This window comes from Anomaloglossus baeobatrachus, chromosome 3 (assembly GCF_048569485.1).
Source record: "Anomaloglossus baeobatrachus isolate aAnoBae1 chromosome 3, aAnoBae1.hap1, whole genome shotgun sequence".
Classification (NCBI taxonomy): domain Eukaryota; kingdom Metazoa; phylum Chordata; class Amphibia; order Anura; family Aromobatidae; genus Anomaloglossus; species Anomaloglossus baeobatrachus.
The window spans coordinates 107,105,119-107,119,080 of record NC_134355.1 but is presented as its reverse complement, the minus strand read 5'-3'; the positions used below and the strand labels follow the sequence as shown (position 1 = coordinate 107,119,080).

At 46.9% G+C, this 13,962-nt stretch overlaps 1 protein-coding gene across 1 annotated transcript in view; it reads right to left on the bottom strand.

Moving 5' to 3' along the window:
- Positions 1-13,962, bottom strand: part of FANCL (FA complementation group L) — a 107,124-nt gene that overhangs the window by 62,657 nt on the left and 30,505 nt on the right. The window contains exon 7 of the mRNA XM_075339370.1: positions 2,351-2,419. Within this exon, the coding sequence (XP_075195485.1) occupies positions 2,351-2,419 (69 nt within the window). The remainder of the gene's footprint in view (positions 1-2,350; positions 2,420-13,962) is intronic.

The window sequence follows — 13,962 nt, the reverse complement described above, 5'->3', positions numbered from 1 at the left end:
CCCGCCGGCATGCTTGGCCGCTGGCAAGTGACAGCGCTCAGCTGAGCGCCCGCCCGCCGGCATGCTGGGCCGCCGGCAAGTGACAGCGCTCAGCTGAGCGCCCGCCGGCATGCTCGGCCGCCGGCAAGTGACAGCGCTCAGCTGAGCGCCCGCCCGCCGGCATGCTCGGCCGCCAGCAAGTGACAGCGCTCAGCTGAGCGCCCGCCGGCCGGCATGCTCGGCCGCCGGCAAGTGACAGCGCTCAGCTGAGCGCCCGCCCGCCGGCATGCTCGGCCGCCGGCAAGTGATAGCGCTCAGCTGAGCGACCGGCCGCCGGCTATTGAAAGCGATCAGCTGATTGTTCACAATAGTCTGCTGCCGGTAAAACTGTAAAGAATAAAAAAAAAAAAATTAAAAAAAAAAGCTTTCTGTTGTTTTGTACGATCTGTAGCATCCGTTGCATCCGTCACAAAACGCAATGCTACGGAAGCCGTCCAACGCAAGTGTGAAACTAGCCTAACCATAGCGTTTCATTTCAATCAAATGTTAACGGACATTTCACGCTGACACTGATGCACCCTGAGAACTTGGTGGGGGCTGCTTATCAGTTATCCAGACCATCCTGTGTTTCAACTTTTCATAAATTTTTCTCTGTCATCCATGTCCAGCAAAGATTATCTATAGTGCCATGGGTTGTAAACTTCTTCGTTGTGTTGCTCATCATCAACAAAGGAACATCAGGATCTCTGGAGATGGACTTGAAATTTATTGATATTTTTCAACATTTTTGATTCTTAAGTTTTCAGACAGTTCTCTTCTCTTTATGTTCTCCATGCTTAAGGCCACTTTACACACAGAGATAAATCTTTGGCAAATCTGTGGTTGCAGTGAAATTGTGAACAATCAGTGCCAGGTTTGTGGCTGTGTACAAATGGAACAATATTTCCATGCTTTCACTGCAACCACCGATCTGCCAAAGATTTATCTCTGTGTGTAACGGGGCCTTTAGTGTGGCCCACACTGACACACAATGCAAAGATTGAGTCAACTTCTCCCCTTTTTATCTGGCTTCAGGTGTGATTTTCATATTGCCCACACTTGCTACTTGCCACAGGTGAAAGTGAAGGAATAAAACATGCTTGAGGCCTCTTTCACACATTCGTGAAAAACCACGCACGTTTTTCACGGACGTGTCAGAGGTGCGTTTTGCCTTCCGTAAGCCGTGTTTATGGGCTACGTGTGTTCTCCGTGTGTTATCCGTGATAACACACGGAGAACGGGAACTTTCTACTCACCTGTCCCTGGTGTCACTGTCCGTGGTGCTGATCTTCGGTCTCCGGTCCTGCCGACTCCCCGCTGCTGCTGCTTCCGGCCGCAGTGAAGTGAATATTCAATGAGCATAATGAGCGGCGGTCGGCAGCAAGTGACAGCAGCGGCAGAGACTGCAGGGCTGGAGAAGGTGAGTAAAGTTTTGGGTTTTTTTTTCTCACAGACACATGTCTTTTCTCCGATGCATGTCACACGGAACACATCCATGTGGTCCGTTTGCATAACGTGTGACACATTTGCGTTCCGTGTGACACTCGTGATGCCGGAGAGAAAACAGACATGGACACACATAAGTACGGAATGGACACACGTTGCGTGCGAAAATACTTCCGTGTGTCCAAAACTATTGAAATACATAGGTCTACGTGTGTACGTGTCTCTCCATTTCGTGAAAAAACTGCTAAAACACATACCGGTGGCATGTACGTGTGAAAGAGGCCTGAAACAAAGTTCTTTACACACAATTTTGGAAATGTACCAACAATTTTGTCTGGACCATATTTGGGGTTTTGTGTGAAATTATGTTGAATTTGCCTTTATTTTGTTTTTTTTGGGGGGGCGGGGGTTTGTGTTGTTCCAATACAGACACAGAAAATAAACATGTGTATAACAAAAGATGTGTAATTGCAATACATTTCTGGGAGCAATACTTTATTTTCTAGGACAATTTCAAGAGTGACAACACTTATGGCCATGACTGTATATCTTAACATTTGTGCACATATTCACCAGCGTCGATGTATGGCCCGACAGGATATGTGGTTAAAAGTATATCAGATCAGAAGGTCATATATCCACCATGATAGGTAAAAGGATTAGTAACAGAAAAAAACATTCCTGTCCCTGCCTTGGAGGCTGTACTGGTGGAGAGACAACACAAATGTATTTACAGAGGAACTCCTTCACATATTTCTGAATTTGATGGCTGGAAAGTAGATATTTTTGCTTTCTGTACAACCCCAAAGAACAACAGTCCTATCATACACTCACGTAATAAAACTGAATAGAAAATGTACTTGGTATGTACAAAACATATTCTTACCTGTGGTGTCCATGAGATGGAAAATGCTACAGGTAGGTCTACACAGCAGTCTGGAGCTTTATATGGGTACTACAGCAAGAAAAGAATCAGAAATAATATCAGACATTGCAAATTCATGGAACATAAAGACAACACAGCCACTGTGACCACGCAACAAGATCGCTCCCTTAAAATCACAACTAATGACAGTGCATGTGGGCAGGGTGAACACTAAAGGTGAGTGCGCAGGGTCAGTGTTTGCAGCGTTTTGGATGTGGCATGCTCTTGGCGCATCTAAAACGCTGCATTGTACAGCACATGCACAGTGGATTGGATTTATAGAAATCCCATGCCCACTGTGCTTCTTTTATACGCTCCCTAAACGGACATGTGTTGCGGAATACTGAGCCACATCATGTCAATTTATTCTTGTAGAGACACGAGTGTTCTCAGAGGGAGAACATAGCAAAAATACTCTGTCACTAATCCTGATTGTGTGCATGTACAGCGTTCACAGCACACCAGCGTCTCCACTAGACAAAGGACACTGCGTCCAGAACGCTCCCTCATCTGGATCGTGGGCACATACAGCGTTCTCCCACACAGGTCACTAGTGTCTCATTAAGAGAAAGTACACTGCATCCAGAATGCTCCTTCATCCGAATTGTGGGCACATAGAGTGCATTCTCCCACACAGGACACTAGTGTTCTCAGCCAGAGAAAGTACGCTGTGTTCAGAATGCGCCATCATCCGGATTGTGGGCACGTACAGTGCGTTTTCCCACACAGGACAATAGCATTCTCCGCCAGAGAAAATACGCTGCGTCCAGAACGCTCCATCATCCAAATCATTGGCACATACAGCGAGTTCTCCCACACAGGACACTAGTGTTCTCTGCCAGAGATAGTGTGCTGTGTCCAGAACGATCCTTTGTCCAGATCGTTGGCACATAGAGTGTGTTCTCCCACACAGGACACTAGCGTACTCCCCTAGGAAAAGTACTCTGCGTCCAGAACACTTCATCATCCGGATCGTGGGCACATACTCTATCTGGTTCTTTCTACCTTGTCTATTACCACTGATTCTTTCAAAGGACAGTCAGGCCTCTAAGGAGAGACAGAGTTGCCAAAGGTTTGTTGTAAGTTGTGTCATTGTGGCAACTTCCATATTTTACTAAAGGGAAAAGTAGCAAAGAACCTGCATTTTTTTTAATTTTTTTAACAACTCAATAAAAGTTTTCTTTCCTATGAACAAACATTGATGTTACCTAGGAGCCGCCATCATACTCGGATATAACCACAAGTCGCAGGTGGCGGTTTTACCATGGTACACAAATCATTAACATTTAATTATGTTACTTTGCATTTAATTCAAACCAATCTATTGAGTGTAATTAATAAAGTTATATTAATTACCACGAGTCCTTAGCGCTTATCAATAACTTTAATAGCATGAGATAATTAACAATAAACTTCCCTGAACCAATTAATTACTTTAATTGGTACCTAAAAATATACTGGAGTACCTAAAGAATTAATTGCATAATAACAGAAAAACTATATTACCTATAAATGTATATAATAAAAAAAACTAACCGCATTGATTAATGGAATTAACTAATGACTGGAAACAAGCGGCAATGCTACATTTTATAATTGCTACAAAGCAATGACTATTAATTCATTAATGATCTAACAACTTATAAAAGTGCAATAATACGATGTACGAATCAAACTTACAACTTTAATAACTTGATAAAAGAAAACAACTTTATAGCTTACGGTATCCTCTTCACTTACATCTTAATGGAAATGTGGCTTATTAGACAAACAAATGGGGGGGTCATAATTGCATTTTTTATTCTCAGGGTGGTCCGATTTGGGCAAATTCATTTCTGTTGGAAGGATTCCTGGAATCGTGATCATATTGGGGGCATTTATGATCCTCCTAAGGCAGCTTTCTGACACAAACGTCGTAAATTCTACATAACTTTTCTGCCGCTCATGCCACTTTTCTAGAAAGTGGAGTGGGGGGTTATTTGGGAGAGACATCCCCTACAATTTACTACAATGTACAATAGAAAACTGGTGTACAATGAAACTGAAATCTACACCAGCCTGTTGCTAGAGGGGAATACATATTGCAGGTGCGACTCTAAATTAATTGGCCCAACTGTTTAGTTGCTTTGCATTATTGGTTAGTGGGGTTCAATCCTACCAAGGAAAACATCTGAAAGGAGTTTGTATGTTCTCCTCGTCTTTCGGTCAGTTTTCTCTGGGGTCTCCAGTTTTCTACCACACTCCAAAGACATACTGATAGGGGCATAATTGTATTATCGAGGACTGGAAGTGAGTGGGCGTGATCTCCTGAAGTTAGTGGGCAGGAGAGTAGCCAGTGGGCGTGATTTCCTGGAGTTAGTGGGCTGGAGCACAGCCAGTGGGCAGGAGCAAAGACATGAGGTGTGAATGATCGTCCGGAGTTAGTGGGCGGGAATAAAGCCAGGGGGCGTGACCACCCGTAGTTAATGGACAAGAGTGCCTGGAGTTAGTGAGAGCAATGGAAGAAACATATGTTTAAGCCCACGTGGCCGTGGGTTGTTTATACTAGAGGCAGGGGTCTGGGGGTAAGACCCCAGGCAGGAGGGATGCAGGGGGAGCAAAGCCTCCCTTGCATAATTAAAGCAGTATACTTGTGGCTTAGTTGGTGGGCATGGCCTGGCATTTCTTTCTGTACAGTATATGGAACGACACTATGTTGTGTCAAAATGATATTCTGTTATGTAGCCCATAAAAACCTTTAATGCCCACTGACTGCTCTCCCACCCACTAACTCCAGGCGGTCACATTTAGATGATTGCTCTGCACCTATGAAAGAGCTAAACGTCGTGCTGCCATTGAAGACAATCCAAGACCAAATAGATAGGAATCATGATCTTTATTTGTCTACACGTTTCTGAGATTATTCTCCTTCTTCACGACCAAAAATCATATTCAGTGATTTTTGGTCCTGAAGAAGGAGAATAATCTCTGAAACGCGTAGACGAATAAAGATCACGATTCCTATCTATTTGGTTATGGAATGTCTTCAACGGCAGTGCGGCGTTTAACCCTTTCCTTGATCTGCACCTATCATCTTCCACCGGGTAGCTGCACCTGTTGGTACACGTTTATACAGTAGTTGTGACTGTCACAAGTACTACACGTGAGCCTTCCTGATCCCTTCCCATCCACTACCCTACTCGGGTAAGACCCTATCTGCATTTTTTGTCTCCCTAAATTTGTTAATGATTTAAATTGCGAGCCCCAATGGGGACTGTTAATATGACTATAAAAAGCTGTGTAATATGTTTGCATAAGTGAGCATAATAAAATCAGACTCGTATATGAAATACCACTCCTTATATTCCTTTCTCTGTGTTTCCAGTCATGGGACCTCATTGATCAACTGCAGTCTGGAGGTGTAATGCTGCCACCAGGGGGAGCCAGAGCTCTGTAGTATAATACACTACACAGAGCAATGAGAACCAGGAAGTGAATTCACAGCATTCTCATGCATTACCTCAAAGCACAGCTGAGAGGCAGAGCTGCAGAGCATGCAAGGAATAGTCAGGCAGGCTGGGTCAAACACCATACGGGCAGAAGCAGGACCGGAGGAACGAGCAAAAGCGGAGTCAAAGTCAGGCCAAGGTCAGTACCGGAGGAAGCAACAGAGTGGGGAAATAGGAGAGGGGACAGAGGACAGGAGGGACGACCAGGGGATGGAACACAGACAAGGGCACGAGGGCACAGGAACAGACAGATCAGGATATCACTCACAGGACCAGCAATCACAGGCAAAGCAGTGCTAAGCTTATAGCCGGCACTGGTTCACTGGAAATGCCAGTTTTTAAGGCATCCAGGGTCTGGAAGTGAGGCTTGAGAGAAGGCTCCGCCCCCTAGCCATGTGGACAGGAAGGCGAACCATGACAGTACCCCCTCCTCAGGGGGGGCCACCGGACCCCTAGGCTTCCCAGGATACTTCCGGTGGAAAGCCGCAATTAACCGATCGGCCCGAACGATCGAGCCAGCACCCATGACCTGACCTCCGGACCGTAACCCTTCCAATGGATCAGATACTGGAGGGAACGACGAACCCAATGAGAATCGATAATACGCTGGATCTCGTACTCCTCCTCACCATCCACCAATATCGGAGCCGGAGGGGTCTGAGAATCCACCACCGATGGAACAAATGGATTAAGCAAGGAGGTATGAAATACATTAGGAATACGTAAGGTCTGGGGCAGTTGCAACCGAAAGGCCACCGGGTTGATCACTTCGATGATCTGATAGGGACCTATAAACTTAGGACCCAGCTTAGCAGATGGAACCCTAAGCCTAATATTCCGAGTGGACAGCCACACTTTGTCCCCCACCCGAAAGGGGGGTCCCAGAGAACGGCGTTTGTCCGCTTGGCGTTTCTGGGACTGTTGAGCCGTCTCGATGCACCGTTGTACCTCCTTCCACACCTTCCCCAGATGCTGAACGACGGACTCGGCCCCTGGACACCCCGAATCCACTCTAGAGAAGGTCCCGAAGTGAGGGTAAAACCCGTAATTACAGAAGAAGGGAGAAGTTCCCGTAAACTGATGGACTCTGCTATTGAATGCAAACTCCGCAAGGGGCAAAAACATACACCAATCCTCCTGCTGAGCAGAAACCAAGCACCGCAGGATTTGCTCAAGCGTCTGATTCGTCCTTTCCGTCTGCCCATTGGACTCGGGATGATAGGCGGACGAGAAGGACAACTCAATTCCCAACCGCCTGCACAAGGCCCTCCAAAACCGAGAAATGAGTTGTACCCCCCTGTCAGACACAATATTCAGGGGCAACCCATGTAACTGAACCACCTGGTCAATAAAGTGGTTGGCAAGGGCCGCAGCATTAGGTAGACCAGAGAGGGGAACAAAATGTGCCTGTTTACTAAAACGATCCACCACCACCCAGATCACAGTCATACCATTTGAGACAGGGAGGTCCGTAATGAAATCCATGGACAAGTGGGTCCATGGTCTTTCAGGAACAGGTAATGGAACCAGTTCCCCGGCCAGCCGGTTACGACATACCTTAGCACGGGCACATGTAGCACAGGCAGACACAACCCGAGCAACATCTGAGTGAAGAGATGGCCACCAAAACAGTCGAGCAACAGCCCTGCGGGTGGCTGTAATTCCAGGATGGCCGCTGAGTACGGACTCATGGAACTCTTGAAGTACCCGTAACCGGAGGTGCAAAGGGACAAACAGTTTAGTGCCTGGAGCGGAAGATGGCGCTGAGGACTGGGCCTCCCTGACCTCAGCCTCCAACTCGGATGACAAGGCAGCGACCACCACCCCTCGCGGAAGAATGGAGGAAGGAGGCTCTGGAGGTGACACCGGGTCCAAACTACGGAACAGTGAATCTGCCGTCACGTTTTTAGACCCCGGACGAAAAGTAATACAAAAATGGAATCTAGAAAAAAAAAAAAAGAGCCCACCTCGCTTGTCGAGGCGTCAATCTCTTGGCGGACTCGATATACGGGAGGTTTTTATGATCGGTGATGACAGTAATACGGTGAACAGCGCCCTCCAAAAAATGCCTCCATTCTTCAAATGCCAATTTTACTGCCAATAATTCACGGTTACCCACATCATAATTCCTCTCAGCCAGAGTGAATTTCTTGGAGAAGAACGCACATGGTCGCAGATTATTCAGAGTAGCAGGGCCCTGAGAGAGAACAGCTCCCACCCCCACTTCTGAGGCGTCCACCTCCACAATAAACGGCGCCTTGAGGTCAGGCTGTACCAGGACCGGGGCGGACATGAACCGGTCCTTTAGCTCAAGAAAGGCCTGGACAGCCATTTGCGATCAGTTCTGCAGATCCGCCCCTTTCCGTGTAAGGTCAGTCAATGGCTTGGCAATTTGAGAAAACCCCTTAATGAACCATCGATAATAATTTGCGAAACCCAAAAAGCGTTGTAGCACCTCGATATCCCTGGGTTGCACCCAATCCATGATAGCCTGCACCTTTCCTGGGTCCATTTTAAACCCATCACGAAAAAGGAGTAACCCAAGAAAGGCTATTTCCTGAACAGAGAAAACACATTTTTGAAGTTTAGCAAACAGATGGTTATCACGTAATCTCTGTAATACTGAGCGAACATGCATAATATGCATTTCCTTATTGGCAGAATAAATCAAAATGTCATCGAGATAGATGACCACAAAACGACCAAGAAAATCAGAGAAGATATCATTGATGAAATTTTGAAAACCGCAGGGGCATTTGTTAGACCAAAAGGCATCACCAAATTCTCGAATAACCCCTCTGACGTCAGAAAGGCTGTTTTCCACTCATCCCCTTCTCTAATACGGATAAGATTATAGGCCCCCCTGAGATCTAGTTTAGTAAACCACCGGGCTTCAGAGAGTTGGTTGTAGAGATCAGGGATGAGTGGAAGCGGATACGTGTTTTTCACAGTAATTTTGTTTAATTCTCGGAAATCGAGACATGGCCTTAATCCTCCGTCCTTCTTCTTTATAAAAAAGAACCCAGCGGCCACAGGGGAAGAAGAAGGACGGATATGCCCTTTACGTATACTCTCAGATATGTACGATTTCATAGCAGCCCTTTCTGGACCCGAGAGGTGATATAAACGGGCCTTGGGCAATTTGGTATTGGGAAGCAAATCGATGGCACAGTCATATGGGCGATGAGGCGGCAAAACCTCGGCCTCTGTTTCCGAGAATACGTCTTCGTAGTCCCTCAGGTTTTCCGGAAGACCCTCAGGACTTACGGAGAACACAGGTACCGATTGTAAACATCTTTTATGACAAGCAGGACTCCATTTGACTATGGTACGACACTCCCAATCAATAACGGGATTATGTAACATCAACCATGGATACCCCAACACTAATCCAGCAGGGAGATTGGCCATTACAAAACAAGAAATAGTTTCAGAATGCAGAGACCCGATCACAAGAGTAAATTTTTCAGTAGCAAATCGAATGAGGTTTTGAGGCAGCGGTGTTTTATCAACTGCCAGGAGTTGAATGGGTCCTTCTAACCTCACTGTCCCTAACTCTAATCTTTGGACCAACTCAGAGTCAATGAAGTTCATAGCGGACCCACAGTCAACAAAGGCAGTAGCAGACCAGACCGACTCCTTGACCCGGAGGTCAACATTCAGAAGTTTCTTATTGGAGGAGAGGAAAGGTACCTGATAGTCTGGGCAACCTCCTCGACCGTTACCCAGACTTAGAAGTTTCCCGACGACTGTTTAGCAGAGGGGCAAGCCGGGCAGTCTTTCCTCCAGTGTCCATGGTGTCCACAATAGAAGCACAGCTTGAGATCCCGGCGTCTTCTCCTCTCCTTCTCATCCGGACTGATGGCTCCAACTTCCATGTGTTCCGTAGCCGGAAAAGAAGGTGCCCTGGGTAGAGGGGGCGGAATCTCACGTATGGTGCCCCTTCTTTCCCGTAATCTGCGGTCCATACGAACTGCCTCTGTCATCGCATCATCCAAGGTGATGGGAGGTGGGTGCAGAGCCAAAGCGTCTTTCAGTGAGTCCGAAAGACCTCTCCGGAATTGGCACCTAAGTGCAGAATCATTCCACCGTACCTCAGTAGACCACTGCCGAAACTCAGAACAATATAGCTCAGCAGTGTGATTTCCCTGAGTGAGACACATGATCCTGTCCTCAGCCACTCGTACACGGTCTGGTTCGTCGTATATCATCCCGAGGGAGTCAAAGAAGAGGTCAACCGAATGCCGTTCCGGGGCCAAAGGGGGTAGGGAAAACGCCCAGGTCTGGGGACCCCCTCTAAGTAACGACATGATGATCCCCACCCGCTGGGTCTCATTCCCCGAGGACCGAGGCCGGAGAGCGAAAAGGAGCCTGCAACTCTCCCTAAATGTCCGAAATAGGTTTTTCTCCCCCGAGAATTTATCGGGGAGCATCACCGTGGGTTCGGGGGAGGTCAGTTGGACATCCGTGGGACTATGCTGTCCTACGATTTGTGAGGTAGCTGCCACTGAGGTGGCCCTCGCAGAAGCGGAGACCTCACTCTGCAGCATATTGTGTGAAGCTACCAGGGTGCGATGCTCTGCAGCCAAATCCTGATATGTGCATGTATGGCATCAATATCAAATTGGCAAAGGTCAAACTCTAGGTTTAGGCCCAATGTAAGTCTAAAAAGATAGATAAGCCAGCATCCAATACTCGATAAAGACAGTTTCAAGCTTTATTGTTTTCTTCTAAAAACTTGTGTCATAAACAAAACATATGAAATTTCACTATTATGTGTTTCAGGCCAATACGACACTCAGTCTTAGTAGATGGCACTATGACTAAAGGAGAGCTATATTGGCCTGAAATGCGTAATAGGGAAAAGTGTTCTTTTGTATTTGTTTAAAAGGGTTATCCACCATACGGATAACCCCTTCTCAATCAATATGCCCCCCCTTGTTAAAGAATAAAACTTTTGATCACATTTGATACCAGCATTCCACCAGTGTCGGCACTGGCTTTTTTGGGGTTCATGTGATAGTTATGTCATGCGATCTCCGTGGCCACTTCAATGTCTAAACCTTTGGACAAATCAGATATCCGGAGGCAGTGATTGAGCAGCCGCAGCTCTCACTTCCACCAGATGACAATTATGTGTGAAAAAAAGAGACCATGAAGTGGCCGCTGATTGGCCACAAGGAATGCGTAACTTTACTATATCACATGAGCCCCGGAAAGCTAGTGCCGACACCACTGGAACGGGCCGGGCACAGGAGGGGAGTATAAGGCCAGTTTCAGAAGTCCGTGTTTTAGGTACATGTGACATCCGTTTTTAACACGCATGTCACACTTACCCATGTTATTCTAAACTGGTACTCACACGGCAGTGTTTTCACACAGACCATGTGACCCCTCATGACCCTGCACACACGGAGACATGTCAGTTTTTTCTACGGCAGCACGGGTGTCACACGCATCACACACTGATGTGATCTGTGTGCCATCAGTGTGACACGTACCGGAGAAAGCACGGGTCTTTTAAATAAAAAGATTTTCTATATTCACCTGTATCCAGCGATGCTGTCTTCGGCTCTGCTGCCTCCCGCTCCTGACCGCCGCTCATTATACTCACTGAATATTCAGTGCCCTGTGGAGCTGGAAGCAGGAGCATCGCGGGGGACTTCAGTGCCGGGACAGCACTGCTGGGGACAGGTGAGTATCCAACTGTGTGTGTGTGTGTTCAGTATATACATGCATGTGTGCAATGTGTGTGTATGTGCTTGGTGTATCCATGTGTGTTTGCTATGTGTGTATATGTGCTCAGTGTATACGTGTGTGTGTATACGTGTGTGTGTATACGTGTGTGTGTGTGTGTGTGTGTGTGTAATGAGGTCCTGGAAGCCGGCGTATCGAGGGGACAGCATCGGGAACTCATCAGTTCCCAATGAACTGTAATGAACCCGTGAAGTCACCGTGGTGACACCCGCTGTAGCGCATGTATGTAATCAGGATGTCATCAGAGTTTAATGGGAACCCCAATGACCTCCTGGATGTCACTGCACACACACTTCTTTGTGAATACTCACCTGTCTCCGCGGTGCGGCCCCCAGCACTAAAGTCCCCAACGATGCGGCCGCTTCCAGGTCCTGAGTGCGGTGAATAATCAATGAATATAATGAGCGGCGGTCAGAAGCGGGAGGCAGCAGAGCCGAAGAAAACAGCTCTGGATACAGGTGAATATAGAACATCTTTTTATTTCACAGACACCTGTTTACTCCGGTACGTGTCACATGTATGCAAACATGGATGTCACACGTGTGACATACATATAACACACGTATGACCATAAGCATGCGTGTGATTTGTACCTGATTAAACCCGGACATCTGAAACTGGCCTAAGTGATGTTATCTTAAGATTGAGAAGGGGTTGTCAGAACAACAGACAACACCTTTAAAGGGGATGTCCACAACTTTTACATTGATGGCCTATCCTTAGGATAGGTCATCAATGTCTGATTGGCCGGGGTCCTACATCCCGCACCCCAGCCGATCAGCTGTTCCTAGTCCCGGCGGCAGCAGCAGGCAATGCTCAGTTCCGGCGCTGCTCGGTCTACTGTGGCCACGGCCGGGTACTGCACATCCGCCTCCCATTCTCATCAATAGGAGGCGGATGAGCAGTACCTGGCCCTGGTCGCTATCAGAAGATGGAGCAGCGCCGGAACTGAGCATTTCCGGGCTTCCTGCTACTGCTGCCAGGACCAAGAGCAGCTGATCGGCAGGGGTGCAGGGTGTTGGACCCTGGCCAGACATTGATGACCTATCCCTCTCGGGCAGCGGTGATGTATTTGCACAGGCTTGAGATTATGAGAGGGTACTAGGATGACGCTGGTGAGGTCATGCACAGCGCCGTCCATAATCTCGAGCCTGCGCAAATACATTACCGGCGCGCGAGAGGGCTAGTTTCTGCTCAAGACAGCGATAGTGGCCTCTGCTAACTGCGCCTACGCGAGACTTCGGCATCAGCATGGAGGATGATGGGGCCGTCGTCATCCATGCAAATCAAGACTGGGGGACGGCGAACAGCGGCAGGAGGGGGGACAGAAGGCGAAATAGAGCCCATCCATCTGGCCAACCAAACTAATTTGCATATGAAAAGGAAATTTTTTTTAAAGTTGTTTTGGAGGTCTGAAAAAGGGGGCCAGCAACAAGGTGCACTTTGATAGAATGCAGCCCAGGAGCTGCAGAAGGTGATATTTTTGGTTTAATAGGGAAAAATCTGGTGACAGGTTCTCTTTAAGGATAGGCCATCAATGTAAAAGTAGTGGGCAACCCCTTTAAGGGCCGAATCAGCCTGAAATGCGTAACAATGAAATTTCGCCTGTGGTGTTTTGTTTATGACCCATGTTTAAAAAAAAAACAAAAAACCTGGAAATAATTTTTATCAAATATTGGATGCTAGCTTATCTAGTTTGTGTTTTCACGTTTCATCTTCAGGTTTGTTGCAGGATCTCCTCGTACAGACGCTTGTTTGTGCACATTAAATGCGTGTGTTCTTATCCCTTTCACACCGAACGTCGGATTACGCTCGCACCATCACAAATATTCTTTGCCCCCGTTTCATTTATCTTCTCCTGGGCAAAGATAAAAGCTGAAAAATTGAACTACTTAGCTTTGTGAGCTTAGGGAAGTCTGAGTGGCTGGAGGCAAGAGAGGGTATTATTGAAAAGTCACAAACAGTTCAGAAAACCTAGGTTTAAATAATGAGCGCCTCGGTTTTAATGCGGGCACGTTAGCTTCTTCATTTAATGTACCAGCTGCTTCTTTATACACAAAATAAGCAGTAAAAATACCGCTCTCTTTATACCTGAATCTTCATGCTGATGGCGATGCTGCCTTTAACAGTAAAAACAAGCAATATTAGATTACTGAAAGGATTTAAGAAAAAAAGAAAAAAAAAAGGCCGGCATTGTCTATTGCGGGGGAATGCTGCTCTGTTTCACTAACTTAATGATGTAGGGTAAAATTAGCGAGATACCTTCCGAGGAAGAAGGCACATAGTAATCACCTTTATCGCATTGCTTAACAGACTAGTAAGTGAAAC